Here is a 24,602-nt window from a genome sequence, read left to right on the forward strand (position 1 = left end):
CAGCTCCTTTTACTCCCAAACACTGGTTCTTGACCCTCCTGGATCACAGACCCCTTTGAGAATTTGATGAAAGCTGGAAAACCTTCCCTTAACAAAAACTAAATGCAAACTAATGAAGTGATCATCCCAAGAGCTGGCCGGCATTTATGAATAATTCACTGCGTACCTTGCACTGAGTTAAATGGTTTACATGCTTTATCTCATTTAACCCTCATGGTACCCTAGGTTTTGCCATCTCCATTTAGTAGGTGGAGGAATTAGGATATAGAGAGGCTGTTAGGTGCTGGAGGTCACACAGTTAAGTTAGTGATTAAATTCAGACACAGACCCAGGTCTGTTTGACTCCAAAGCCTGGCTTTTAACCAGCTCATTCTACCATACATATATACGAGTATAAATGAAGGCCATTTCAGGACAAGGTAACCGCACAAAGGACCTGAGAAGCATCCTTCCTGAGTGCTAGGAACATAATTGCGTTCACCTCAATGATCTCACAGTTCAGTGGGGAACAGACATGCTCCCTGGTGATCGGTGGTATGAATGGGGAGCTGGAAGCATAGACGAAGGTCCGTCAACACAACGAGGGGTGTTAGGAAGGACATCCCAAAGGCAGTAATGTTGTTAAGTCACAGACTATTAAATGATAAGTGGGTAAGGGTATTCCTGAAAGACAAAAGAGCGGGTGCAAAGATGTAGAGGCAGGAATAATGTGGTATGTTTGGGGACAGTGAACACAGGGAAGTGACAGCAAAGGGTGGGGAGCATGAGAGTTAGGAGGTGGCTGATGATGAGGCTGAAATGTTATGTCCTGTAGCAGTTAGAACACTTTGGCCACAAGTAATGGAAACCCCAACCAGAAGTGGTTTAAACAATGAGTCAATTTTATTACCCCCCATAGCAAGCTGTCCAGAGGTAGGGTGGCTCCGGGGTTGGTTAATTCTGCATGGCTCGATGGCATTGTCAATGACTCAAATCTCTCTGCTTTGCCATCTCCTGTGGGTTGACTTCCATCTCAGGCTGTGCCCTCATGGTCACAAAATGGTTGCCAGAGTTCCGGATATTCCTTAGGACGATTATGACATTAAGTAGAAAAAGAAGGATTTTTTTCCTCCCACAATGCCTCTGTTTATCAACAAGGAAACCTTTCCTCAAGACCCCCACCTTTCCCCCTTGACATTCCATATTTCACTCAGCAACACAGACACACCTAAACAGATCACTGACAAGAGAATGTAATCTCCACGACTGGCTTAGCTCCATCAAGATTCACCTCTTGGGAGATCCATGGCTGCATGATACATGAACACAACCAGGAAGAAAGAGAAGAAATGCCTGTTGAAAGGGCAACTAACAGTGTCAGCCACAGATTCTGAACATGAAAAGCTTTTATTGTGAAGGAAATGAAGAGACACCAGGGGTTTTAAGCAGGGAGGTATAATGAAGTTCCTGTTTTTAAAAAATCACCCTGGTGGCCAAAAAGATGGATATTCAGAAGTCAGAAGAAGCAATGAGGAACCAGTAACAGCAATAGACTAAGAAAAGAGGAGAAAAGCTGCCCTAGATTGAGGAAAAGATGCATTTCTGAGATGTTTGGCAATCATATTTTTAATTTCTAAGTTTTTCCTTGTTCCCTGACTGTTGTTCCATTTCTGTATCATCTTATACCCGTTTTATGGATGCTGTATTTTATCTTATCTCTCTGAGGATACCAATTAGAGGGTTCTTTTCTTTCTCTCTCTCTCTTTTTAAAGATTTTATTTATTTATTTGACAGACAGAGATCACAAGTAGGCAGAGAGGCAGGCAGAGAAAGAGGAAGAAGCAGGCTTCCTGCTGAGCAGAGAGCATGATGTGGAACTCAATCCCAGGACCCTGGGATCATGACCTGAGCCAAAGGCAGAGGCTTTAACCCACTGAGCCACCCAGGCGCCCCTCTCTTTTTTTTTTAAACACAATTTTTTAACATAACTGATAATTCTGTTTTCAGAATTATCTCTGTTTTCTCTGGGGTCATTTTTTCTGTTTTGTTTTGTTTATCTTGGTCTTTTGCGCAGGTTGATGTTCTCCTGAAATATTTAGATCTTCCCTGATCATTTGGGAAGACAAGGAGCTAAACACATGTGACCAATTGACTATCTTCAACCAGAAATCTCCTGAGATATTTAAAATACAGAATCAACAGGAGTTACTGTAACAGATGGAAGCAGATACCCAAGCTCTGAACAAAGAAGCATCCACGCTATTTTTCAGAATGAGCTTAGGAGTTAATACTGACTTTAGCCTGGTGCCTGACCTTCTCCACAAAGCCCCTTAGATAGGACCTCAAATTCACCACAAGTCTTCATAAGCCACATAAAGAGAGACAGCCCATTCTTGTTGACCGTGCCTCCAGGAACTTCTCCCTCTGTGGTGACTCAAGAAACTGGGTCTCAGCCGTGGGAGAATCTCCTAGAAGTTAAGCACATGGTGTTAGGAAGACAGGAGTCATAGACCATCCATGGGCTGCTCACCTGACCTTGGACCAGTTACCTAATGCGCCTGAGCCTCAGTTTGCCCAAATGGAAAATGGGAGAACTGTAGTACCTATATTGCAAAGCTGTTTGTGAGGGTGAAATGAAGCAATGCATGTGATGTGCTTAGTGTGGACACTTGGCATTGAATGTGATCACTAAATGTAAGCTATTTCTATTATTGTCATTAATTCAAGCACTACCTCTCATTGAGAAGGCAAGTCAGGCCCTTTGTCTGGTTGCCCCTTACAGCTGTGGCCATAAGAGGAGGAGAATGGCCATGAGGAGGAGACCTGTCTCATGCCAGAGGTTGCTCAGGCCTTGGGTTTGAGAGGCTCACACAGGTGCGGGAGCTGGATCTGTCAGGGGGCAGTGGGGGCAGGGGGACAGCTGTACTGAAAATCAGTGCCAAGTGAGAGTAGAGAAGACTCCTGGGAGGGCGAAATGGAGGTAGATTGTGAATCTCAAATGGAAATTTGATCCTGGACTCTGTCAACACAAGCTATAGCTTGGCGGTGAAAAGCCCAAGTTTTGAGGTCGTACAATACTTTTCATCTTGGTTTAGCAACTCACTAGCTATGTGACACTCTGGCAGGTGTCTTTGCTTCTCTGAATCTCAGTTTCCTCATCTGTAAATTGAGAATAATAGCAGAACTTCCCTGATGAAATCATTGTGGGGATTCCATGTGACAACATGCAAAGTTCTGAGTTCCGTGAGCAGCACAGCAAAGGCACAGTAAATGCAGCTGCTGTAATAAAACATTTTTTAAAACATAATAATAATTTTCCTTTAGTATCCGTGGGCCCCAGGAGGTTATTAAAGTCTCCCATGATTCTGTAAGCCAGATTGGCTTCTGTCTCCATTATGGTACTAATACTGTGACTATTAATAAGTCTAGGTCCATCAGGGCCCTGGCAGGAAACAGCCACCCACAGCAAGAGAGAGAGATGAATGAGGGGACTTTCTATGGGGAGAGCAGGGTGAAGCACACACAGTAGTGGAACACCCCGAGCTGAGTGACAGTGGGGCGTCGTTACCAACCTGCAGCCTGCAGGGGCAAGGGGAGAACAGTGTTTCCAGAACTCCTGGAGAGCAAGAGCAGTCAGGGTGAGCTGCCCCACAGGAGCTGTGGCCACAGGAGGAATCAAGCCAAAACCACAGCTGGGAAGGAGAGGAGCAGAGTTCCCCCAAACCTTCTTGTCTCCCTCCTTTGGACCTCCGGAACCACACCAGAATCTGGAAGGAGAGGGAACCCAAGTGGAGCAGTCTACAAAGATCAGCCAGTCAGGCATCGCAGACAATGGGGTAGGGAGAGCAAAGAGGTGATAACACAGAGGCCAACACAGTCCATACCTGGAGTTCACCAGGCAACAGCCAGGGCTAGAAGAGGGCCCTGCTAGGCCTTAAGAAATGTTAGTTGGAAATGTTAAGAGTGGTTATGATTCTGAAGGAAGAGGGGACAGGGAAACTATACTACATGGGAACTGGAGCTGTGCCCAACATTCCTCTCTAACCTGAGCAGTGACCCAGGGAAGTAGTTGGCAGGAGGTAGGGTGGGAGAAAGGAAGGAGTATTCCCTACTCAAAAACATGTCTAAATAGTGCAATGTTACAGACTGTGTTAAAATGTGTTGTATTAGGAAGAAATACAAATGACTAGGAAAAAAATGGAATTTATCGGTTCACGACACTGGAAGGCCAAGGGTGTCTGATGTGGCTGGATCCAGGTGCCCAGAGTCACCAGAAATCTGTCTCTGTCTCTCCATCTCTCACTGTCTTCTTGTGGGCTTCCTTCTCAACCAGGTTCTTTGTCTGCAGTGGAAAGATGGCCTCTAGCAGCTCCAGGCTAATGGTCTACCAGTTTAGCAGTACGTGAGAGGAAAGAAAGCGCCTCCTGCCAGTAATTCCGGGAGAAGTTCTGGAGCTCTCATAAGCCTCCCTTGGCCTACTGTGGCGGAGTAGGGAGGGGCCAAGTCCAGCTCAGAGCTGGGAAGGAAGGAGGCCCCCTCCTGGCTGTGTGATCCAGGTGAGGCACTGCATCTCTCTGTGCAGAAATGTCCTTGTCACGGGGAACTTGGGCTGATGCGAACAAAACAGGTAAGTCCTTTGCTCTGTGTAGGCGCTCCGCTGTATGTAAGCAACATTGCTTGGAGGTAAAGAGATCTCACTCTTCCTCTTTCTTTGCTCTCCTCCCTTGTCCCCACACTGGTGAGTGCTCATTGCGCTTGCTCTCTCTCCCTCTTTAAAAAAAAAAAAGGTACTGAGGACCCTCAAAGAACTTTTGATTACATGGATTATATCTACTGATATTCCTATATTAGAAATTAAATTGAGAATTTTTAAATGCTTATTTGCTCATTTAAAAATACCTAATAAATCCATTACAAGTTAATATGAATAAAATGTGTTTATGGAAAATAGTTTTCTTTTCTTTTTAAAAAGACTATGTATTTTTTTAAGATTTTTATTTATTTGACAGTCAGATCACAAGTAGGCAGAGAGGCAGGCAGAGAGAGAGGGGGAAGCAGGCTCCCTGCTGAGAAGAGAGCCCCATGCGATGGGGCTTGATCCCAGGACGCTGAGATCATGACCTGAGCCGAAGGCGGAGGCTTTAACCCACTGAGCCACCCAGGGGCCCTTTCTCTTCTTCTTCTTCTTCTTTTTTTTTTTTTTAAAGACTTTATTTATTTATTTGACAGAGAGAAAGAGGGAACACAAGCAGGGGGAGTGGGAGAGGGAGAAGCAGGCTTCCCACAGAGCAGAGAGCCCGATGTGGGGCTCAATCCCAGGACCCTGGGATCATGACCCGAGATGAACGCAAACACTTACTGACTGAGCCACCCAGGTGCTCTGGAAATATAGTTTTCCAATAAAAAACAATTAACTGAGGAAGAGTGGCATTGGTTTACATTTTTTGTATTTTTCAAAATGTCTGACATAATAGAAAACAATTGAATTCTCTTATCTGCTCCTGCATTTAATCAACAGGTTAAATTTTGGTTGAAGTGTAAGAAGGTAACCTGGCCTCACACAGATATGTAGTTAGGAAATTGACAGCCTCGTGGAGGCCCTGCAAGCGTCTTAGGACCCTAAGGGTCTTCAGAGCTGCTGTGGATGACACATGAGAGTCAGCATCTCTATAGCTGTTCAACTTGGAAGCGAGCCACCATGTAAATCCCAGAGAAGGAGCAAATCACCTGACCTCTGTGACTCAGTCTCCTCTTAGAGAGGGTTAAATAACTTGTTTCTTGTGGAGTGGTTTGAGCAGTGCTTGGTACATAGTAAGTACTAATGAGTGCTCACTGCTATTACTAGCTCAGGGCCTTGGCACTAGGAGGGGATCCCCTTTTGGCCCAGGTTGGGCATCCCCTCCAAGATCATGTTCAACTGCCCAAGAATGGCCTGGACTTCTGTATTCTCCAGGACTACTCTGAGACCCTGTGCCCCTCCCACAGGAGAGCGTGCCTAGCCCAGCACGTGCCTGTGCCATCTCTTTGGCCACAGGCTCAAAGAAGCCTCCCCCACATGTGCCAGCCATTCTCCGCCGTGTTGGACCAGTTGTACCTGCGTTGGTGCCGGGAGGCTCTCCTCCCCAGCAGCTGGCAATTAGGAAGTCACTCTCCATAATGGACAAGACCTAATCAGCCTGCTGATAATTACCAGGCCCAGAACGTGGCTGCAATTCAGGAAAGATGATCCCCAAAGACTACAGCCACTTAAATCCTGGCATTGACCATGGGTCCCCTTGGTAACCTGTAACTCAGCACAATTTAGCCACTGAGCTAATTGATGTTCTCCAAGGCAGTCAGCTCGCACTCGCGCTATTGAAATGGGCTCTAATTGCCAACATCCTTCAGGCAAGACGCTCCACATGTTCTCTTGCCACCCAAGAGGCCCGAGCAGGAACTGAGTCTCTTGGCAAACTGGTCCTCTGATTGCATCTAATTAATCAAAATAAGGTTCGAAGAAAGAATTAATTGAAGAACATATGAGAGGAAGTCATGATATTAAGATGTTTCCCAGCAAAACAGGACAGGCAGCTTCGCTGAATTCATGAGAGGCGGCGCCTAGAAGAAACAGTCCCCAGCTTTTCAAAGCTGTCCAAGCAAGCTACAGCCAGGAGAGAGGAAGGACTGTAGCATGTGCAGGCTTACAGAACCCCGGGTGAGCCCGGTCGCACCATCCACGTAATCGTGTGGCCTGGGCAAGTCGTTTTAACTCTTGAGTCAGGAGTTTCTCGTCCATCGAGTGGGGGTAGAAATGGTGGATGGAACGTGCCGTCCACAGGGCCCTGCACATAGAAGGATCTTGGTGACACAGCACAGAGGACCCTTTTGTGTCCCTCAAAGTGTTTTAAAAGGTAGAGTAATTGGGTACTGGGTTACACTGGGTTACAACATAGGCTCTCAGCTCCATGGCCCCCTGGGAGCTAGGTTCCCTGGTTTGTGGTGACTGCACGGCGTCCTACAACATTCGTTTGCCTCCCCACCTTCACCCTTGGGCTGGGGAATCAGGCAGACCTGGTCTCAAATCCCAGATCCACCTTTGCACATGTGGACTTCATTCATATTCAATATTCAGCAAATGTTTGCTGATCCCTCGCTCTGCACCAGGCACTGTGCTAGGTGCTGGGGATGCTGGAGTGATCCCCGCTTCATGGAGCACAGAGTTTGGTGAAGGAGGAACCTCTGATGAAAAAAGACTGCCGATGCTTCCAGTAGCTCACCTCATCCCCTCAGCTCTCACCTTTGCAGGACACATAATGGCATCCTGGAGTCTAACACAATGGCCTCCTTCTTGGGGTTAGCCCACAGGGCAAGCTAGAAGCACTGAGGGAGTTAACATTCCCAGGAGCAGCCCTCAGCCCTGATCAAAGGGAATCATCGACAAATCCCCACGTTCCTTACTCCATCCCATCGAGTGGGACAACTCTGAGACCTGGTCAACAATTTCTCAAGGAAAACCTGCTCACTAATTCATTCTACAAGCACTTCTCCCTTTTCCCAAACACTCTCCAATGCCTGGACCACTTCCTGAGATCACTCTCCAAGGAAACCGCTTGTACCCCTGGGATCACCCTCCAAGGAAACTATTTGGACTCAAGTCCTTGTCTAGGGTCTGGTCCTGGGGGCACCCAACTGAGACAGATGTAATTAAGGCAGGGGCAGGAGGGATGCTGTGTCACATCCCAGTAAAGTGTTGTCTGAAGTGACAGTTAAGGAGATGTAGGAGTTACCTGGTGTGAATCATCAGGATTCAGCTGAACAAACAGAAACCATTCTGGAAATGTTAAGCAGAGAGAATTCACACAGTAGGGCTGGCATTCAGCTCCTGGTTCTGCTGTGGCCTCACAGGTGTATCCGAATCCATCCATTGAAATTGGACACGTGTCCTAATTGGCTACTGTCTGTCTTGGACCAGTTGTTGACTATTATTTTTTAAGATTTTATTTATCCATTTGACACAGAGAGAGAGAGAGTGTGTGTGTGTGAGCACAAGCAAGGGGGAGAGGCAGGCAGAGGGAGAGGAAGAAGCAGGCTTCCTGCTCCACAGGGAGCCCCATGCAGGGCTTGATCCCAGGACCCTGGGATCATGACCTGAGTCAAAAGCAGATGCTTAACTGAGCCACCCAGGCATGCCCCAGTTCTTGAATGTTTTGAGAATCACTTTTGGAGTTCGGTGTTTATGAAATTGTCAAGGGCTTAAGGAGCAGACTCGCATAGCGATACCACAGAAACAACCCGCCAGGGAAGCTGCTTTCCTCTGTTTCCAATCAGGAAGGTGGGAAATGAGGCTACGATTGGGATTACTGCATTTGGGAACTCACTACTTGAAGCACCAGTCAGCAATAAAAAGGGACAGCTACTAAGACATGCTGCATCCTGGATGAAATTCAAAAAGGTGCTAATGGGTAGAAGCCAGGCACAAGAAACTACATATTGTATGATTCCATATGTATAAATGCCTAGAAAAGCAGATTGATGGAGAAAAAGTAGATAAATGGTTGCTTGGGGCTGATGGTATAGAAAGAGATTAATAGTAAAAGGTATTATAACGGGGATCTGAAAATGGCCAAAAATTTACTAAAAATCATTGAATTATTGGCCTGCAATAGGTAAATTCCAAGATATGTAAAATATACACCTAATAAGGTTGTTTAAAGGAAGACAAACAAAATAAACAAAAACCTATACTTGGGGCGCTTGGATGGATCAGTCAGTTAAGCATCTGCCTTTGGCTCAGGTCATGGTCCCAGGGTCCTAGGATGGAGCCCCACGTTGGGCTCCCTGCTGAGCGAGGAGTCTGCTTCTCCCATCTCCCTCTGCACCTCCCCCTTGCTTGTTCTGTTTCTCTCTCTCTCTCAAATAAATAAGTAAATTCTTAAACAAAACAAAACAAAACAAAACCCCATACTGTTGGCCAGAAAGCTGCTATCAACAACTACACTCTAGATATTTTCAAAGCTGGGGTTTGGACACTGGAAAGCTATTGCAGAAATATCACACCTCACCACAGGCTTGCTTTTCAGCAGTTATAGGCAAAGTGACCTTCCAAATCTCACACGAGAGCATCCATGTGGAGAATTTACTGCGCATCCAAGACTCTAGCTGCAAAGGAGTCTGGGAAATGTAGTCTTTGCTTTCCAACCTTCACAATGCAGGAAGACACACAGAAGGAAACACAGGTAACACAAAGAGTAGGAGAAAAGAGGGCTCTACACAGACGGAATGCCATGAACAAAGTCCCTGTGTTGTGTGCAGGTAACACAATAGAGGCCAATTGGGCAGGCCGCGGTGGTTGTGGTAAGGAACTTGGATTTTACCCTGGGTGAAATGGAAGCCACTGATAGGTCTTAAGCAAGGTGGTTTCCAAGATCAGATTTGCATATTGAGAAGGTCCTTCCGGCTGTATATAGAGAGTAGGTTTGGGGGACAAGAGTGGAAGCCAAAGATTAGTGAGGAGGCCATTGAATTCTCCAGATGATGATGGCCTAGAGTGATGGTGGCCAGGGTCAGAGTTGTGTCTCAGGAGCTAGAAGGAAGTGATGGATTTGAGAGGTGTCTAGGAGATAAAATCTAGAGAACATGGTAAAAATTCTATGTGGGTGATAGGGGAGGGGAAGTATAAAGACAATCCCCAAGTTTCAGACTCATGAACTTGAAGAAGTCATCTTACTTCTCTCCTGATTTCCTTTTACTCTCAACTGGGGTATGACTATGATGGATAAATCATTCATTCAACAGATATTTACAGTCACCTTTTTCCTAATGTCTGGCCCCAAAGGAAATGCTCAGGAAAAAAAATTTTTTTTCTTTCATCCTTCAAAGCTCTACTCAAGTGCCCTTTCTCCCATGAAGGCTTCTTTGATTCCACCCCAAAACACACCGCTTTCTTACACATCTAAGCCATGACAGTCTGAGTCCTTGTGTGGACTGGACTGAACAAGGGCAGGGACAGTGAGTGGGAGGACTGGATAAGGCACAAGGCCTGACTGAGGCACATGCCCTTCAGGGCTAGAGGATAGGGTGAAGGAGGAGAAAGAGGGTCCTAATTGATGAAGTCCCAGAACCTAAGTCAGGTTCGGTGGGGTGAGGTTCAGAGCTGACGACTAAAGAAAGAATTCTTAAGACATCTTTGGTGCAAAATGGTGGTTTATTAAAGCACGGGGACAGGACCCGTGGGCAGACGGAGATGCTGCTGCCCAGGGCCTGTGAGGAGTGTCTGGTTATATACACAGGAGTTGGGTAGGTGAGGACAGGGGTGTTCAGAAGGGCTATTGGGGTAAAGAAGACTGTCAGGATATTGAAGGCCTGGTTACTATCAAGCCAAGGCCACTTTCCCTCTAATGAGGCACTAACATAAAGACAATTGGGAGTCTCCTGGTGGAATGTTACATTCCTGCTATCAAACATCCTTGTTAGTGAGATTTAGGTCTTAAAAGAAATTTAACTTTATTTACTTTTCCTTCTACCTCCATCTCCTTCAGTTTTTTATGGAGGGGAGGGTGACGTTAGGGCTTGAGGAACTGAGTTATATATCTTTGGAAATTGGGCTATTGATAAGGCAACTTCTTTGTTGTAAATCTCAAGGACATTTGTAAACCAAGAGAGACTCCTGCCTTGCAGGACTGTGATCTCTGCAAGATAACCATTTGCTCTTCTTTTAGGGCAGTCAGGGGTGCCTGTGAAATGTCACACATATTACCAAAGGGAGTGGGTGGAGAGGGGGTGCAAGGCACCAGCCCCTGCTCCATCCTCAGCCAGCCTCCTGCTCCCTCATCATAATTATCTCGGATTTCAAATATTACCAACTCTAAGAACACATTATTTTTTCCCACTAGGCCTTTGTTAATGTTCTTCTCTTCTGTTTGAAATGTCTTTTCTTTTATTCATCCATTGACTTAGCTTGGACACTTCCCCTCCAGGAAGCCTGCTTCACCCAAGGACCCCTTGTCTGCACTCTTCTTGCATGCTTTCCTCACCAAAATCAACACTTCTCATACTAAGTGGTCATCATCTGTTGGCTTGTCTGTCTCCCACTGGATAGGGAGCCTCTTAAGGGCAGGACCCCCAGGAATTCAGGCTGGGGAACAAAAATAGAAGTGACCTAATGCTTTCCACATCCACTCAATTAGTATTTATTGAACACCTGCTTCATGCTGGGCCCTAATATAGGCAGCTTTGATGGAGGCAGATACGTATGAGAAGGGAAAGATGGAAAGGATTTCAGTGGAGAGGCCCAGGCAGGAGGCATCTGTATGAGTCAGAATTGGCTAAGTTTGCTGCAGTAACAAATAAACCCTGAAATCTCAGTGACTTAATACAAGTTTACTTGTATTAATACACTCAATACTAGTGACTTAATACACATGAGAAGTCTGATATGGGTGCACAATGTCCTACTTGCATCTGGTGACTCTGGGGCCCAGAAACCTTCCAACATGGGTTCTGCCATGTGGACTCCCAGGTTTCCAAGGCAGAAAGAAAAGGACAAGGGTGGTTCATGGGCTCTAACTGCCTCAACTGGGGAGTGACACCTGTCTGCTCACAGCCCATTGGTCAGGGCTAGTCATGTGACTCTCCCCAAATGCAAGGGGGGCTGGGAAATTCAGGGAGGTGCATGGATCATCTCTGCCACAGCATCCTAGGCTGAGCAAAAGGCATCTGTATGAGAGTGGGAAGGAAAGGGGGTATGTGGGGGGAGTAGCTCATAGACTATCCTAAAGATAAATCCCTAATTCCTGGCATGGACTCACAATAAAGCCCTAGTAACTACTTTTTGGGTTTTTTGGTTTGTGTGGGGGGTTTTGATTTTATTTATTTATTTTTTTTACTTCTTTTTGTGTGTGTTTAGGGAATGAAGGGAGGAGTAAGTGGTTCTACAAGGTTCAGTTTTGAATACCTTCTGATCCTGGGGTACTAGAGCTCAAAATGCTGTTTATCAAGAATCTACTTGGTGTCATGCACTGTGCTAGGACCGTACACATGTCATCCCATCCCATATAATCATTAGAACAACTCTGAGGGAGAGGTAGGGATTGCTGGGCCCATATTACAGATGAGAAGACTGAGGCTCAAACTAGTTTAATCATCTGTCCAGGGCTGAAGCCAATGCCCAGATCCTTTCCGTCATGGTGCATTGGTACAATCACACACAGGAACAGAAGTAAAAGCCTTAAATGGGTGAGAAGGTGGTTTTCTCACACTATTCAAGTCTTTCCCTATCTGAGGAGGTAAAAACACCCTGCACATCAATCAAGTATGGAAGCAAGAGAGGTGGAGTATATCCTTGGTCAAGTGCTTCACTTATCCACACTCAACTGCAACTCAATTTTCTTCAACTGCAAGTGGACATGGTAGCCGGCCTGGGGTGATCATGGGATTCCCTGAGAAAGTGTCTATAAGCACTGAGTACCAAGGAATGACTGCATAAATGGTCCATTTTGACTCTGTTAGAGCACTCACCTTCAGAAGGAGACTGTGAGCAGAGGGAATGTTATTAGGGCCACACCTACCCAGATGGCAACAATGGGTGTTTTAAGGTGGCCACGTGGAGTGGAAAGTCAGGTACAGGAGAATGCCAACCCTACATGCTTCATGCACCTGGGGTGAGACCCTAGTCTCTCTGTTGGTTCTCTCATCCAAAAGTGAGAGAAATCAGCAAATCCATCAAATGCTTAATATTTCAGAGGGCTTGGGGAAGTAATATTGAAAATATGGGTGTAAATGCATCTTACAAAGCCCAAGTCTTCCTCTGTCCTGACCATACCTGAACCCCAAGCACCCCAAGGAGAGGAGCTGGGGCTCAGACACCCTTTGAGTTCCCTCCTTCCACTGCCCAAGAAGGTGGCCAGGAGCAGTCTGTAGAAAACCCAAATAGTTCATCCAGCCACCAAACAAATGATGGCTTAATTCAGAGTCTGAGGAAATTTGGAAGTTCAGTCTAAATCAGAGATTGCAAACTGGCAGTGAGTGGGCCAAATTTAGCCACAGACAAGTTAGTTAACCTTTCTATACCTTGGTTTCCTTAATAGGGAAATGGGCATAATAATAATAATACCTAGATGGACTGTTGTGAGGATTAAAAGAATTAATATAGAGTTGGTGGAGCTTGTGACTCTTGGTCTCAGAATTGTTAGTTTGAGCCCCATGTTGGGTGTAGAGATTACTTAAAAAAAAATATAACATCTTAAAAAAATAATAAAAAGGTTATATGTAAAGTGCTCAGGACAGTGCCAGACACATAATAAGTGTTGTGTATGTATTGTTGTTAATATTATTTGATTCACACAATGGTGAAGTTTTTGGATTTAGGTGTTTTCACTTAGCTGGTTTCTTCATTTTGCCCCAGTCCCCACCACTCCCTCTTGTCCTACACCTGTCTTCCCTCCCTCCCCAGGCCCAGAAGGCCCCTGGTTTGAGTCCCCAACTATAGGCTGGTCCTTTGTTCTCAATGTGGCTGCTGGATGACACAGTTGCTGATTCCTGCCATTGAACCACGAAGATTACAAATCCAGAGTCCCTGATGCCCTTTCTCAATAGAACTTAGGGGTTCTAATCCCGTCCCGCTCAGTGTTAAAAAGATAAACCCCAGGGGAACCTTGGGTGGCTCAGTGGGTTAAGCCTCTGCCTTCAGCTCAGGTCATGATCTCAGGGTCTTGGGATCGAGCCCCGAATCGGGCTCTCTACTCAGCGGGGAGTCTGCTTCCCCTTCTCTCTCTCTGCCTGCCTCTCTCTGCCTGCTTGTGATCTCTGTCAAGTGAATAAATAAAATATTTTAAAAAAGAGAGAGAGAGAAACCCCAGGGACGCCTGGGTGGCTCAGTCAGTTAAGCAGTTGCCTTTGGCTCGGGTCATGATCCCAGTGTCCTGGGATCGAGGCCCGCATTGGGCTCTCTGCTCAGCAGGGACCCTGCTTCTCTCTTTTCCTCTGCCTGCCGCTCTGCCTACTTGTTCTCTCTCTGTGTCAAATAAATAAATAAAATCTTTTTTTAAAAAAAGAGAGAGAAACCCACACCAACTGAGACAAAACTACAACCACAGAGTTTCCAAGATTATATAGATGCATGGTTTATTATCATTCGGATGATTATCATGGACAGGGGAAGACGCTAGGGGGTTATATACTAGTCAGCTTTCAGGGTGGTTTCCATATGCCCGCACAGATTTATTTTCACACCCTCCACAGAGCACCACACAGGATGCCCCTCCTCGCAGTGCTTCCCCAAGCAGAGCAAGCCCTGGGGCAGGGCTCTGCCCACCCACAAAAGGATGCCCAAGAAGGTGAGGGTAAAAACTGGATTTGGACATCACAACTTCAATCCCACCCTGACCTCAATGTCTGCTAGATCCAGAGTCACCCTGGTTCTCTCTGGGGGTCCCTTGGAGGACACAAAAGGATCATTTTAGCCAGAGTTAAGGAAGGGCAGCAGCCAGAGGGAGTGCGAGGAGAGGGACTCTGGGATCTGACCCCTAGTCTACAGTGGAAAGTTGGGGTAATATGGAGTTTAAACTCAGAGGCCTGCTTTCTCATATCCCTGAAGGGGGCGGGAGGACAAGGCCAGGTAGTTGGGTGTTGTATATGGGGTGGGGGGAGGCCCAGGTGTATGGTCAGGGATCTAAGGTGGGGAGGGAAAGAGGGGGTCACAAGGGGATAGGGCCACAAGGGCTTAAGACATTCTTAGACTCTAAACTTTATAGGAAACTGGATTCACTCCTCAAGTGGCTCCCTGGCCCAGGCTGCCCGCCGCCCAGGATGCTGCCGCTTCTCCTCAGCCCCCCGACCCCTGCTCAGGTCATCTAGGAGCCCCAGCAGGAGGCTGGCTTGACCACAGTCTCCCCCAGGCCCACAAGGGCCTCCCAGAGCCCTCTTGCCGGGATGCTGGCGTTTCTCAGGGATGGGCTCGCCCTCCTCCTCCTCCTCTTCCTCCTCCTCTGCCTCCCAGCTCCTCTGGGCCTTGGAATCCACCAGCCGTCTGCCTGGGTGCTGCCTCTTGGTGAAAGTGTAACCCAGCCAGGAGTGCCGGCCAGGATGCTGCCACTTTTGCTGGGTGACATCGGACCAGGCAGCCACATCCTCCCGCCGGCCAGGGTGCTGCCGTTTGTGGGGGCCCACAGCCCCACCTTCTTCCTCCTCCTCTTCAACCCCCTCTTCTGCATCCCCCTCCCTTTTGCCTGGATGCTGACGCTTGGAGAGCCAGTCGGGTTGAATGATCTGAGACTCTGGGGAAGGAAAGAGACCAGTGAGGGATCTTCTGCCCCTGAGCAGCCCCCCTCCAGTCTCTCTCCTAGTTAAGGCAGTTTCCCTGCAGCACTCATCCAGAGTCATGGCCTTGTACAGCCCCTCAGAAATCGCAGACACACACACGCACGCACGCACGCACATGCACAGATGGTCAAAGGCATGACCTCTGGCTCCTGTCCAAGTTCTGCCACTCCCTGGCTGTGTGACCATAAGCAACTTCCTTAACTTCTCGGAACCTCAGTTTTCTTCTTGCAAAATGAGGGGTAATAATAGTATGGATCTAAGAGCTTGCTAGGAAGATCAAATAGTGTGATAAGGTGTTTGACCACCTGAGAACAGTGCCTGGCATATATGCACCTAGTAAGCAGTAATTAAAACTGTCACATACAGAGACTTTTTCTCTCTCCCCTGCACAGAATCTTCCCCACTGAAAGTCGGCTCTCTGTGAAATATTCCAGGACCGACACGGAAGAGAAATCTGATCTCAGGAAAGGGTCAAATCATGATCCTGCTAAGGTTATGGTCAACAGTTTCTAAGCTCAGAAAGGCAAGAGTTTGGATGACCAAGTCTCTCCCCATCTCTGCATCGTGGTTTCCTCCAGCCCTCTTCAGGGTCTCTGATCGGAGGGACACACGCCCGGCCCTCACCAGATTCGGGATCGTCCTGGTTTCCTCGCAGCCGCTGGACATCTTCGCGGAGGAGTAAGAGGCGCTCTGCTTGGCGCAGGAGGTCGTCCACACCCGCATGCTCCGCGGCCATCGCTGCCTCCTGCTGGGCCACCTCCGGCTGTGCGCGACCTCCCGGAAAACCAGCAACGGTCAGGGTCAGCGCCACGGCGAGCAGCAACCAAGCGCCGGGCATCGCGGCGTCTGGAATTGGGAGGACAGAGAGAAAGCATAAGCGCCCCGCACCCCTCTCCCAGTCCGCACCATCTTCCCAACTTTCCTGTCCCAGCGGGTCCCCAACCTGGGTCACAAAACATTCATACATCCTCCCGCGGGCAAGGTCACCTGCCACCATAGGGTGGCACCATGGTGGCAGGTGGCCCTGCAGCTTTGGGTGTCCTCACCCATGGAGAAGCTTGGAGCGACTGGTCACGCGCCCACTTCTGCTGCGCGAGCGTGGAAGCCGTGGGAACTCCATCGTCACCGCCACTCCTCAGTGTCACTGAGCGCAGGGCTGGCTTGCCAGGCGTGTAACCACCTAGAGAGCCCCGCCCGACGGCCACAAAGCCGCGTCGCAGGCTTAAGACCCTTCCCCGCGCCACATTCTTGGTCCAGCGCTCCTTTCCAGTGTCTCTAATTCCAATGTCAACGTTCCTATTCCAAATTCCATTTCTAATGTCAGATTCTATGGCCACGCTAAGACACCAGTTCTAACTCTAAAATCCCCAGTTTCAACGATAAAAAATGTTTCTAAGGTGAGACTGAAATCTGAAAGCTAAGATTCGAGTCCAACGCGAAAAATCTGCTTCTAACACCTGGATTCGGATTCTAACTCTCAGGCTCTGACGCCGGATGCCCTGACTGCCCAGTTCAACCCCTACGTCCCGGCGCGGACCTACAGCGGCCATCCAGGCTGGGGTGGGATGGAGAACTTTCCACCCTACTGACGCCCAGCACCGAGCAGCTCCAGCCGCCGGGACGGGGGTGAGCAGGAGCGAACGCCACCAGTGTGCCCGGTCAATTTCCCGGCCCGCGCCGTGGAAGCACCGGGGGTGCGGACGCCACGCTCCGGGAGGCGCTCGGGGGACAGAAGCCATGGCTTCTCCCGGGGTCCCCCGGCAACGGGCAGAGAGGGTCCCCACCCAGTGCTCCCGGAAAGCCTCCTGCGTGGGGAGAGGGGACGGAGGTGGTTACCTGCCGGGCGACAGCTCCGCGGGACGGGTCCGGGATGCTGGGGTTCCGAGTTCGGAGTTTCGGAGTCCAAAGTCGGCGGGGCAGGAGGCCGGGAGCGCTGGCAGGACCCGGGCATCGGCTGCCCGCTTCTCCGCGGGGCCGCTGCTTATATCCGCGCGGGGCGGCGTCGTCGGTGAGGTCAGCGGGGAGGGGTCGCGGCCGCTAGGAAGGGGCGCTGACGGCAGCGGGCCCCGTGGGTACCCCGCCTGCCGCCTGCCAGCTCCACCGGAAATCTGGGGCGGGGGCAGCGAGAGCTGCGGGAGCCGCTAGGCGCTTGCCCGAGGCTGGGGGCTGGGGAGTGGGGGGCAGTGATGATGCCGGGTCGCCGGCAGGTTTGTTGTCGAGGAGAGCAGTCCTGGAGGGGACAGAGAGAGGCGCAGAGATACTGAGAGAATCACACAGTTGAAAAGAGATACACAGAAGAGAATAGGAGATAGAGACAAAGACTGAAAGAGGTACCCAGAAACAGAGCCGAGAAAAAGAGAGAGAAGGAGAAAGAGAAGGGGGGAAGGGACAGAGGAAGAAAGTAGGGGACAAATGGGACCTGGGTTCTCATCCTGACCATGTCACCTCCAGCAGATGCTCTGCTCCCTTGGCCTCAATTTTCTCATCTGTACAGTGGGAGAGAGGGACAGTTTTCAGAATTCCCAAACTGGTAGCCTGGGGTCATCACTAAGTCACAGATGGTTTGACTCCCACAGGGATTTGGAAACAAAAAACAAAAATACCTGAATAACTTAACACTTAAACGCCAAGGGAACTCAAGAAAAATTTGTTTGTATGGCTTCTCTTGAAAATCTCTTGAAAAAGAGTGGATCTGCATTTTCTCCTGACAACAGCCAGCTGGAGCTGAGCGTGCTTACCTCATTCACCAAGGTGGAACACTGGATTTTGTGGCCCTTGGACCAGAAGTCTATTGGGGCACACCCCATCCAGGCAGAGGAGAGGAGATGCAGGGAGGAGAAAAGTAGGTGACAAGGGGCTTGTCCTGATTATCACTCTCCAGGATCACACTGGAAGAGAACACAGCCACATCTAGTCCTGAGCACAGCCTCCACCCTGAAACATTTAAGGGGCACCCATGGTGTGCCTGGCCCCTTGGTAAGTCCTGGAGACACAGAAGTTAGCCAGGCCCGCTTCGAGGGAGCCTCATTTTAGGTAGAGGGAACAACATCAGTGAAGGCATCTCCTACTTCTGGACGATCTCAACATTAGCAGGCTTCCCCATGCAGTATTTCTTCAACCTCTCATTTTAGCTGAGCATCTGCTGAATGCCCCAGGCCTTGTTCTAGCAAGGGATGCCAAAATTGTTTAATTATCACTCCTTTGTACCATATCACTGGATCTTCACATCACCTGGCAAGATAAACAAGGTAGAGACTATCAGTCCCACTCCATAGAGGCTTGGGGAGGCAGAAAGACTTTGAAAGTTAGAAGTAGAAGGGAAAGTTCAGATCACCAACTAGAGCCCTCTCCCCACTCTTAGATGAGGAAGCTAATAGAGATAGATAATGACCTGATAGAGTTGACCTGATCTGCTTCCTGACTTCCAGTCCCCCCCCCACCCCCACCCCAGGTGGCAGGGAGGGGGGCAGAAAGTTGGCTGGGTAGATTGCAGACCTGAAACCCCAGGCTTGATTTCCCAGCTAGACTCCAGGATTTGAAGAATTGCTGTCCTAACTAGGCATTGAATCAGACAGACAGTCAGACCTGTTTTCTTTCCTATGTAAAGAGAAGGTGTAAATTGATAGACTCTCTGGGGAGGGCAACCTAAAAATTTAACACATGCATAACTTCTGCAAGACGTCCTGCAGACATGTACACACAGGGTATCTGGTGCTGCAGGGTTTGTAGAAGCCAGAATTGCAAACAGCCTGGATGTCTGTCTGTCTGTCATGAGGGGTCTTCTTCTTCTTCTTTTTTTTTTTTTTTAAAGGATTTTATTTATTTATTTGACAGACAGAGATCACAAGTAGGCAGAGAGGCAGGCAGAGAGAGAGAGAGGAGGAAGCAGGCTCCCTGGTGAGCAGAGAGCCCAATGTGGGGTTCGATTCCAGGACCCTGGGATCATGACCTGAGCCGAAGGCAGAGGCTTTAACCCGCTGAGCCACCCAGGCACCCCATGAGGGGTCTTCTTAAATCAATTAGGGCCCACCCAAAACTATGGGTACTGTTCTGGCTTTGAAGCATGAGGCGATTCCCTATGTATGGGTGTGGAGTAAGTTCCAAGATACACTGTTAGGTGAAAGGAGCCGAGCTGAGAATGATGTGTGTATCCTGTACATGCAGGAGGGATGGATGGTTATAGCCTTCAGCAGAGACCTCACCAGAGGGATGCGGGAGGACAGTGAAGGCAGGGAACTGGGGAGCTCAGGAAGGGGAGGCCAGTGGGGGGTGGGGGGAGCTTGCTGTTCATTCTCAGTCCTTAGTGCGTTTGAATGTTCTCGCTTTGCAGCATTACCCATCTACAAACCAACAAACAGCACCAACGAAGTAACAATGAAATCTCCTCTGAGTCTGGGATGGAAAGGAGTGGTGAGAGTGGAAGGATAGAAAAGCTACGGGGGCGGGGGGATCGGGGGCCTCAGTTGGTTAAGTGCCTCCTGCTCAGGTCATGATCATGGGGTCCTGGAATAGAGCCCAATGGGCTCCCTGCTCAGCAGGGTGTCTGCTACTCCCTTTCGTCCTGCTTCTGTACTCTCTCTGTCAAATAAATAACATCTTAAAAAAAGAAAACAAAAGAAAGAAAGAAAAGAAAAGCTGCCTGGTGGGTGAGATGGCTGGAACATCGCCCCCTGGTGAGCCCATTGGATGCATTTCTGTAATCAGGGATTTGAGTTGCCAGTTCTGGAGGACAATGCCTAGAGGGCTAGGGAGGGGAGAGGAGAGTTCTCACATTGCCCAAGGGACCAGAGAGGATGGTACAGGCATGTAAGGCTCTCTCTCTCCCCCATCTTCCCTCTCTACCTTCCTTCCCTCGGCAAATATTCACTGAGCCCCTAGAAAGTACCAGGACCTGTTCTAGACCTTGGGCACTGTATTGCCTGTGTTTCTAATGTTTTGAGCCAGGGCGGAGGGGCGGGGGCAGAGGGGGTCTGGCTGACTCTGGAGAGGCTGCCTCTCCCAGGATTAGCCAATTCTTAGAGCTCGTAAAGGACTCACCTTTCATATGCAAACTAACCAGTCCAGAGCCCACTTCCCCACAAGACTCTGGGCTACTGTCCCCTTGCCCTTATCACCCAAAGCCAGGTACCAGACAGCTAGGGCCAGTCCCCAAGCCCCAGAGCCACTGAAATTATTCAAATCAGCCAATCCTAAACCTGCTTACCCTGCCTCCTCATTCCACTGTTCCTCCTCCTTCAGGCAGAAACCACAGTAAAGCCACTTGCCTAGCTTCCCCCCCTGCTCCCTGCTTCTTCTGCCTCCTAGTGAATCCTGGTGCTTCCCTGTGCATCTTTGTCTAAGGTGGTTTGCCCTTCCTTTTAGGAACTGTAAGTAATAGCTAACTCTTCAATGCCAGCGGTATCCTAATCTACGGGTCTCACCATACCTGAATAATAATAAAACCTACATTTTAAAACAGGGATCCAAGCAGAACAAGGCAGGATCCTGCTCTGGTCTCTCATGGAGCTAAGTCATTGTGTCGCATATATTTTCCTCTGATAATACAAATGTGCTTCATTCTCAAGACTGTATTTGCTTATCAGATTAATATAGCTATGCTTTTGAAAATGAATAATGGGATAATTTAACGGGGAGTTTGTACACTAATTTGTAACTCCCAATGCCTGTTTGCCCATCCCCACCCTAAGACACACACACACACACACACACACACACACACACCCCTTCCTGCAGGAAGTCTCAGGGTGGGTTCTAATTATAATTCTAATAAAATATTCTGCCTTCCCTGATTTCCCCTGTCTCTCTCTCAAAATCTCTGCTCCCTGTTCAGAGATGTCTCCATGATATTTTAGGGTCTTTTTCAACCCTGAGCTGCAGAAGGGCTCGAGGTAGTCCCACTGAAATTATATTTTAATTTTTTTCACGGTGGTTTTTAAAATTAAATTCTTTATATCCAGGTAATTATAGATTCATATGTGGTTCTAAGAAATAATACAAAGAGGTTGTGGGTACCCTTGACCCAGCTTCTCTTCCTGGTTACATGTTGTAAACTATAGTGCAAGATCACAACCAGGATATTGACTTTGATACAAGCCACTGATCTTATTCAGATTTCTTGGTTTTACTTGTTGGCATTTGTGTGTGTGTGTGTGTGTGTGTGTGTGCGCACTTAGTTCTATGCAGTTTTATCACATGTGTAGGTTTGAGAATCTATGATATGGTGGCTTTTTATTTACAGAAGGTGGTACCTTTATATACTTAATTTTTTTTTCCTATTCTGCTTCTGTTGTCAAAATAGTGAAGGTCTTCTTTTCCCCAAGATCATAAAATTCCAGGAAGAAAAATCCGTTTCATATCTGTTTTTCTCCATAGAAACTCATCCCAGAAATCTTTCTGAACCAGATTTCCCCTTCCCCTTTCCACTGGAGATTTTTGATCCAACTGAGCAACAATTCCTTGATGAAGAATCCACTGGAAAATTTTCAGTTCTCCTTTCTATCACCGATTTATTTCCTTATTCTAAAAATTGTTCCAGTATATGCATAATTGTTAAGCATGGTTCTAGGCCCGGGACACACGATGGGTGCAGATAGGGATGGAAGATGTACAAGATAAGAAAAAGGTGGGAAACAGTGAGATCTCATGGGACTCTCTTGGCGGTGGAGAGTAAGGAGATTGGAATTTATTCTCAAGGCAGTGGGGAAATACAAAGTTTAAAACAGGGGAGAGTTGTGACCTGATTTATTCTCTCATTACTGGTTGGCTGCTTGTTGAGTTATGAGCATAAGAGGGGGCGAGAAGGAAGCAGCCAAGCCAGTGAGGAACCTCCATGAAACTCTTGCTGCTTTGTGCAACTCTCCTGCCTCTCTCATCCTGTTTGTTCCCTCCTCCTTTTGGGGTCTCCTACTGCTCTCCCTGCCCCTGAAATGAGTGTGCTCTGTGGGGCCCTGGGTGTGTCTTCTCTTACCCCATGCACCACCCCGTCCCTGGTCTCCCTTATCTCCTTCACTTCACGTGGCCACATGCTGGCACCTCCCAAACTGGCTTTCTCCGAGGGATCAGAAAGAAGGAACCCCTCCTGGATGATCCTCCTTACCAGCGACAGGCAAGAGAAAACACAACCCAAACTGGCTCAGGCAAAATAAAAGGGAGATGTACTGGTGGATGTAACCAAGAACATAAAGACGTAGAACTAGCTTCAGGTAGTTCAGAATCCAGAGGCTCAAATGATGTCACTAGGAATCTGTCTCTTTTTTTCCATTTGTTATCTCCACTTTCCTCTAGATGGCTTCATTCTCAGGCTGTCTGTCCTCAAAGGTGGAGAAGTAGCCATAGGCATCCCTGGAATCACATTGTCCCAGCTGAGTTGCTCTAAAAGCAGAAGGGCCCTTTTCATTCCTGAAAGTCCCAGGGTCAATTCTCATTGTCCCAGGCTGGGTCACAGGCACATTCCTGAACAGATGACTATGATTCAGATTGGTCTAGAGGATGGGGTCAGCCCCATCTGAACAGCATGGACTGAGGTGGTCTCCCAAAGGCATATTTGGAGTCCAGCTACTAAAGAAGGGAAGCTAAATGATGAGCAGATTAAACATCACAGGTCCCATACAACCTCATTGCACAGATGAGGAACCCAAGACTCAGAGAGAAGAAAGGGTTCTGAGTCCCTCGCCAAATCAGCAACAACCTCAAGACTAGTGTCCTACCCCCTCTCCTTCCTTCACACTGCCTGGGACAGGGTTTTCTCTAAAGAAACTGGAAGTGGCCAAACTCTGGGTGGCACACTGAGTTCTGCCTTATACTCCATGTCCTATCCCCACCCCAGAAACTTGTTCTGGTCTTGTTAGCAGTAAATTGCCATCAGGAGGGTATCATCTTTTCTGGAAAGGCTAGAAAGGCTTACCGCTAAATAACATCAAGCCCTTAATAAATGACTCCCTAATGCAGGGATTTCCAATACTGTGATGGGAAGAGCACTATTTGGGTGCCAAGAGGACTCCAGGCAGCTGACTACTCTGATTCTATTTAGGCCACCCTTGGTCACTGCCCAGCTGTTGGCAAAGAAGTGCTAACTCAGTCCATTCCCTCCATGACCCTTCAATTCCATGTGCATTTACTGAGTGCCAGCTCCATCTGGACAATGTTATAGGTGCCAAGGAATACAGGGGAGGGTAAACCTTGCGTGGGTCCCTGTTGCTCATAGGATCAAATCCTTAGGCTGGCATTCTAGACCCTTTATAATGTGGGCACAATCTAGGCTCCTCTCCTGCCAGCTCTCCCTTACTCTATGTCCAGCCCTCCTCCAACATCAGCCAATGAAACTCATTTTACAGATATGCTGTCTCATCTCACACCTCCATGTTTTTGCCCCTCTCCTTGCCACCTGCCACCTATAAGCCACTTACTCGTTCTTTTTTTTTAAATTTATTTTTTATTAACATATAATGTATTATTTGCCCCAGGGGTACAGGTCTGTGAATCATCAGGCTTACACAATTCACAGCACTCACCATAGCACACACCCTCCCCAATGTCCATAACCCAGCCACCCTATTCCCTAACCCCCACTGCCCAACAACCCTCAGTTTGTTTCATGAGATTAAGAGTCTTTTATGGTTTGTCTTCCTCCAAATCCCATCTTGTTTCATTTTTCCCCCCTTCCCCCCAGGACCCTCTGCCCTGCTCTCAAATTCCTCATATCAGAGAGATTATATGATAATTGTCTTTCTCTGATTGACTTATTTCACTTAGCAAGATACCCTCTAGTTCCATCCATGTTGTTGCAAATGGTAAGATTTTGTTTCCTTTGATGGCTGCATAGTATTCTAATATTAATATATGTATATATATATATATATATATATATATCTCACACCTTTATCCATTCATCTGTTGATGGACCTCTAGGTTCTTCCCATAGTTTGTCTATTGTGGACATTGCTGCTATAAACATTTGGGTGCATGTTTCCCTTCGGATCACTACATTAGTATCTTTGGGGTAAATATCCAGTAGTGCGATTGCTGGGTCATAGGGTAGCTCTATTTTCAACTTTTTATTTTTATTTTTTTTATTTTTAAAGATTTTTTTTTTTTTTTTTTTATTGACAGAGAGAAATCACAAGTAGGCAGAGAGGCAGGCAGAGAGAGAAAGAGGGAAGCAGGCTCCCTGCTGAGCAGAGAGCCCGATGCGGGACTCAATCCCAGGACCCCGAGATCATGACCTGAGCCGAAGGCAGTGGCTTAACCCACTGAGCCACCCAGGCGCCCTATTTTCAACTTTTTGAGGAACCTCCATGCTGTTTTCCAGATTGGTTGCACCAGCTTGC

General features: G+C 47.9%; 1 protein-coding gene and 1 long non-coding RNA gene across 4 annotated transcripts; one reads left to right on the top strand and one right to left on the bottom strand.

The window, feature by feature from the left end:
• Positions 1–14,053: 14,053 nt before the first annotated feature.
• TRH (thyrotropin releasing hormone) lies at positions 14,054–17,396 on the bottom strand. Of its 3 annotated transcripts, none has more exons than XM_082716963.1 (3): positions 17,113–17,396; positions 15,901–16,122; positions 14,054–15,230 (listed from the first exon to the last, which is right to left on the bottom strand). In XM_082716963.1, the coding sequence occupies exons 1-3, from the start codon at positions 17,225–17,227 to the stop codon at positions 14,719–14,721; spliced, it is 849 nt and encodes a 282-aa protein (XP_082573089.1). In that variant the 5' UTR covers positions 17,228–17,396; the 3' UTR covers positions 14,054–14,718. The 3 variants fall into 3 exon arrangements, with proteins under 3 accessions (XP_082573089.1, XP_082573091.1, XP_082573090.1); XM_082716965.1 differs by lacking the exon at positions 17,113–17,396 and adding an exon at positions 16,323–16,529; XM_082716964.1 differs by lacking the exon at positions 17,113–17,396 and adding an exon at positions 16,220–16,309.
• On the top strand, positions 16,616–19,770 carry LOC309856283. The gene is made up of 4 exons (XR_014307129.1): positions 16,616–16,673; positions 16,758–16,902; positions 18,408–18,524; positions 19,607–19,770. It is a non-coding gene; the product is annotated as an uncharacterized lncRNA (long non-coding RNA).
• Positions 19,771–24,602: the final 4,832 nt, after the last annotated feature.

The sequence above is a fragment of the Mustela nivalis genome (genome assembly GCF_964662115.1).
Source record: "Mustela nivalis genome assembly, chromosome: 1".
In the NCBI taxonomy this organism is placed as follows: Eukaryota; Metazoa; Chordata; class Mammalia; order Carnivora; family Mustelidae; genus Mustela; species Mustela nivalis.

Excerpts from the sequence above, each read along its gene's own strand:
- TRH (XM_082716963.1), bottom strand. The coding sequence starts at position 17,227 with ATGCCCGGGTCCTGCCAGCGCTCCCGGCCTCCTGCCCCGCCGACTTTG. Across the intron at positions 16,123-17,112 it reads GCGGAGCTGTCGCCCGGCAG|ACGCCGCGATGCCCGGCGCT; the intron begins GTAACCACCTCC and ends TCCCAATTCCAG. Across the intron at positions 15,231-15,900 it reads CCAGGACGATCCCGAATCTG|AGTCTCAGATCATTCAACCC; the intron begins GTGAGGGCCGGG and ends TTCCTTCCCCAG.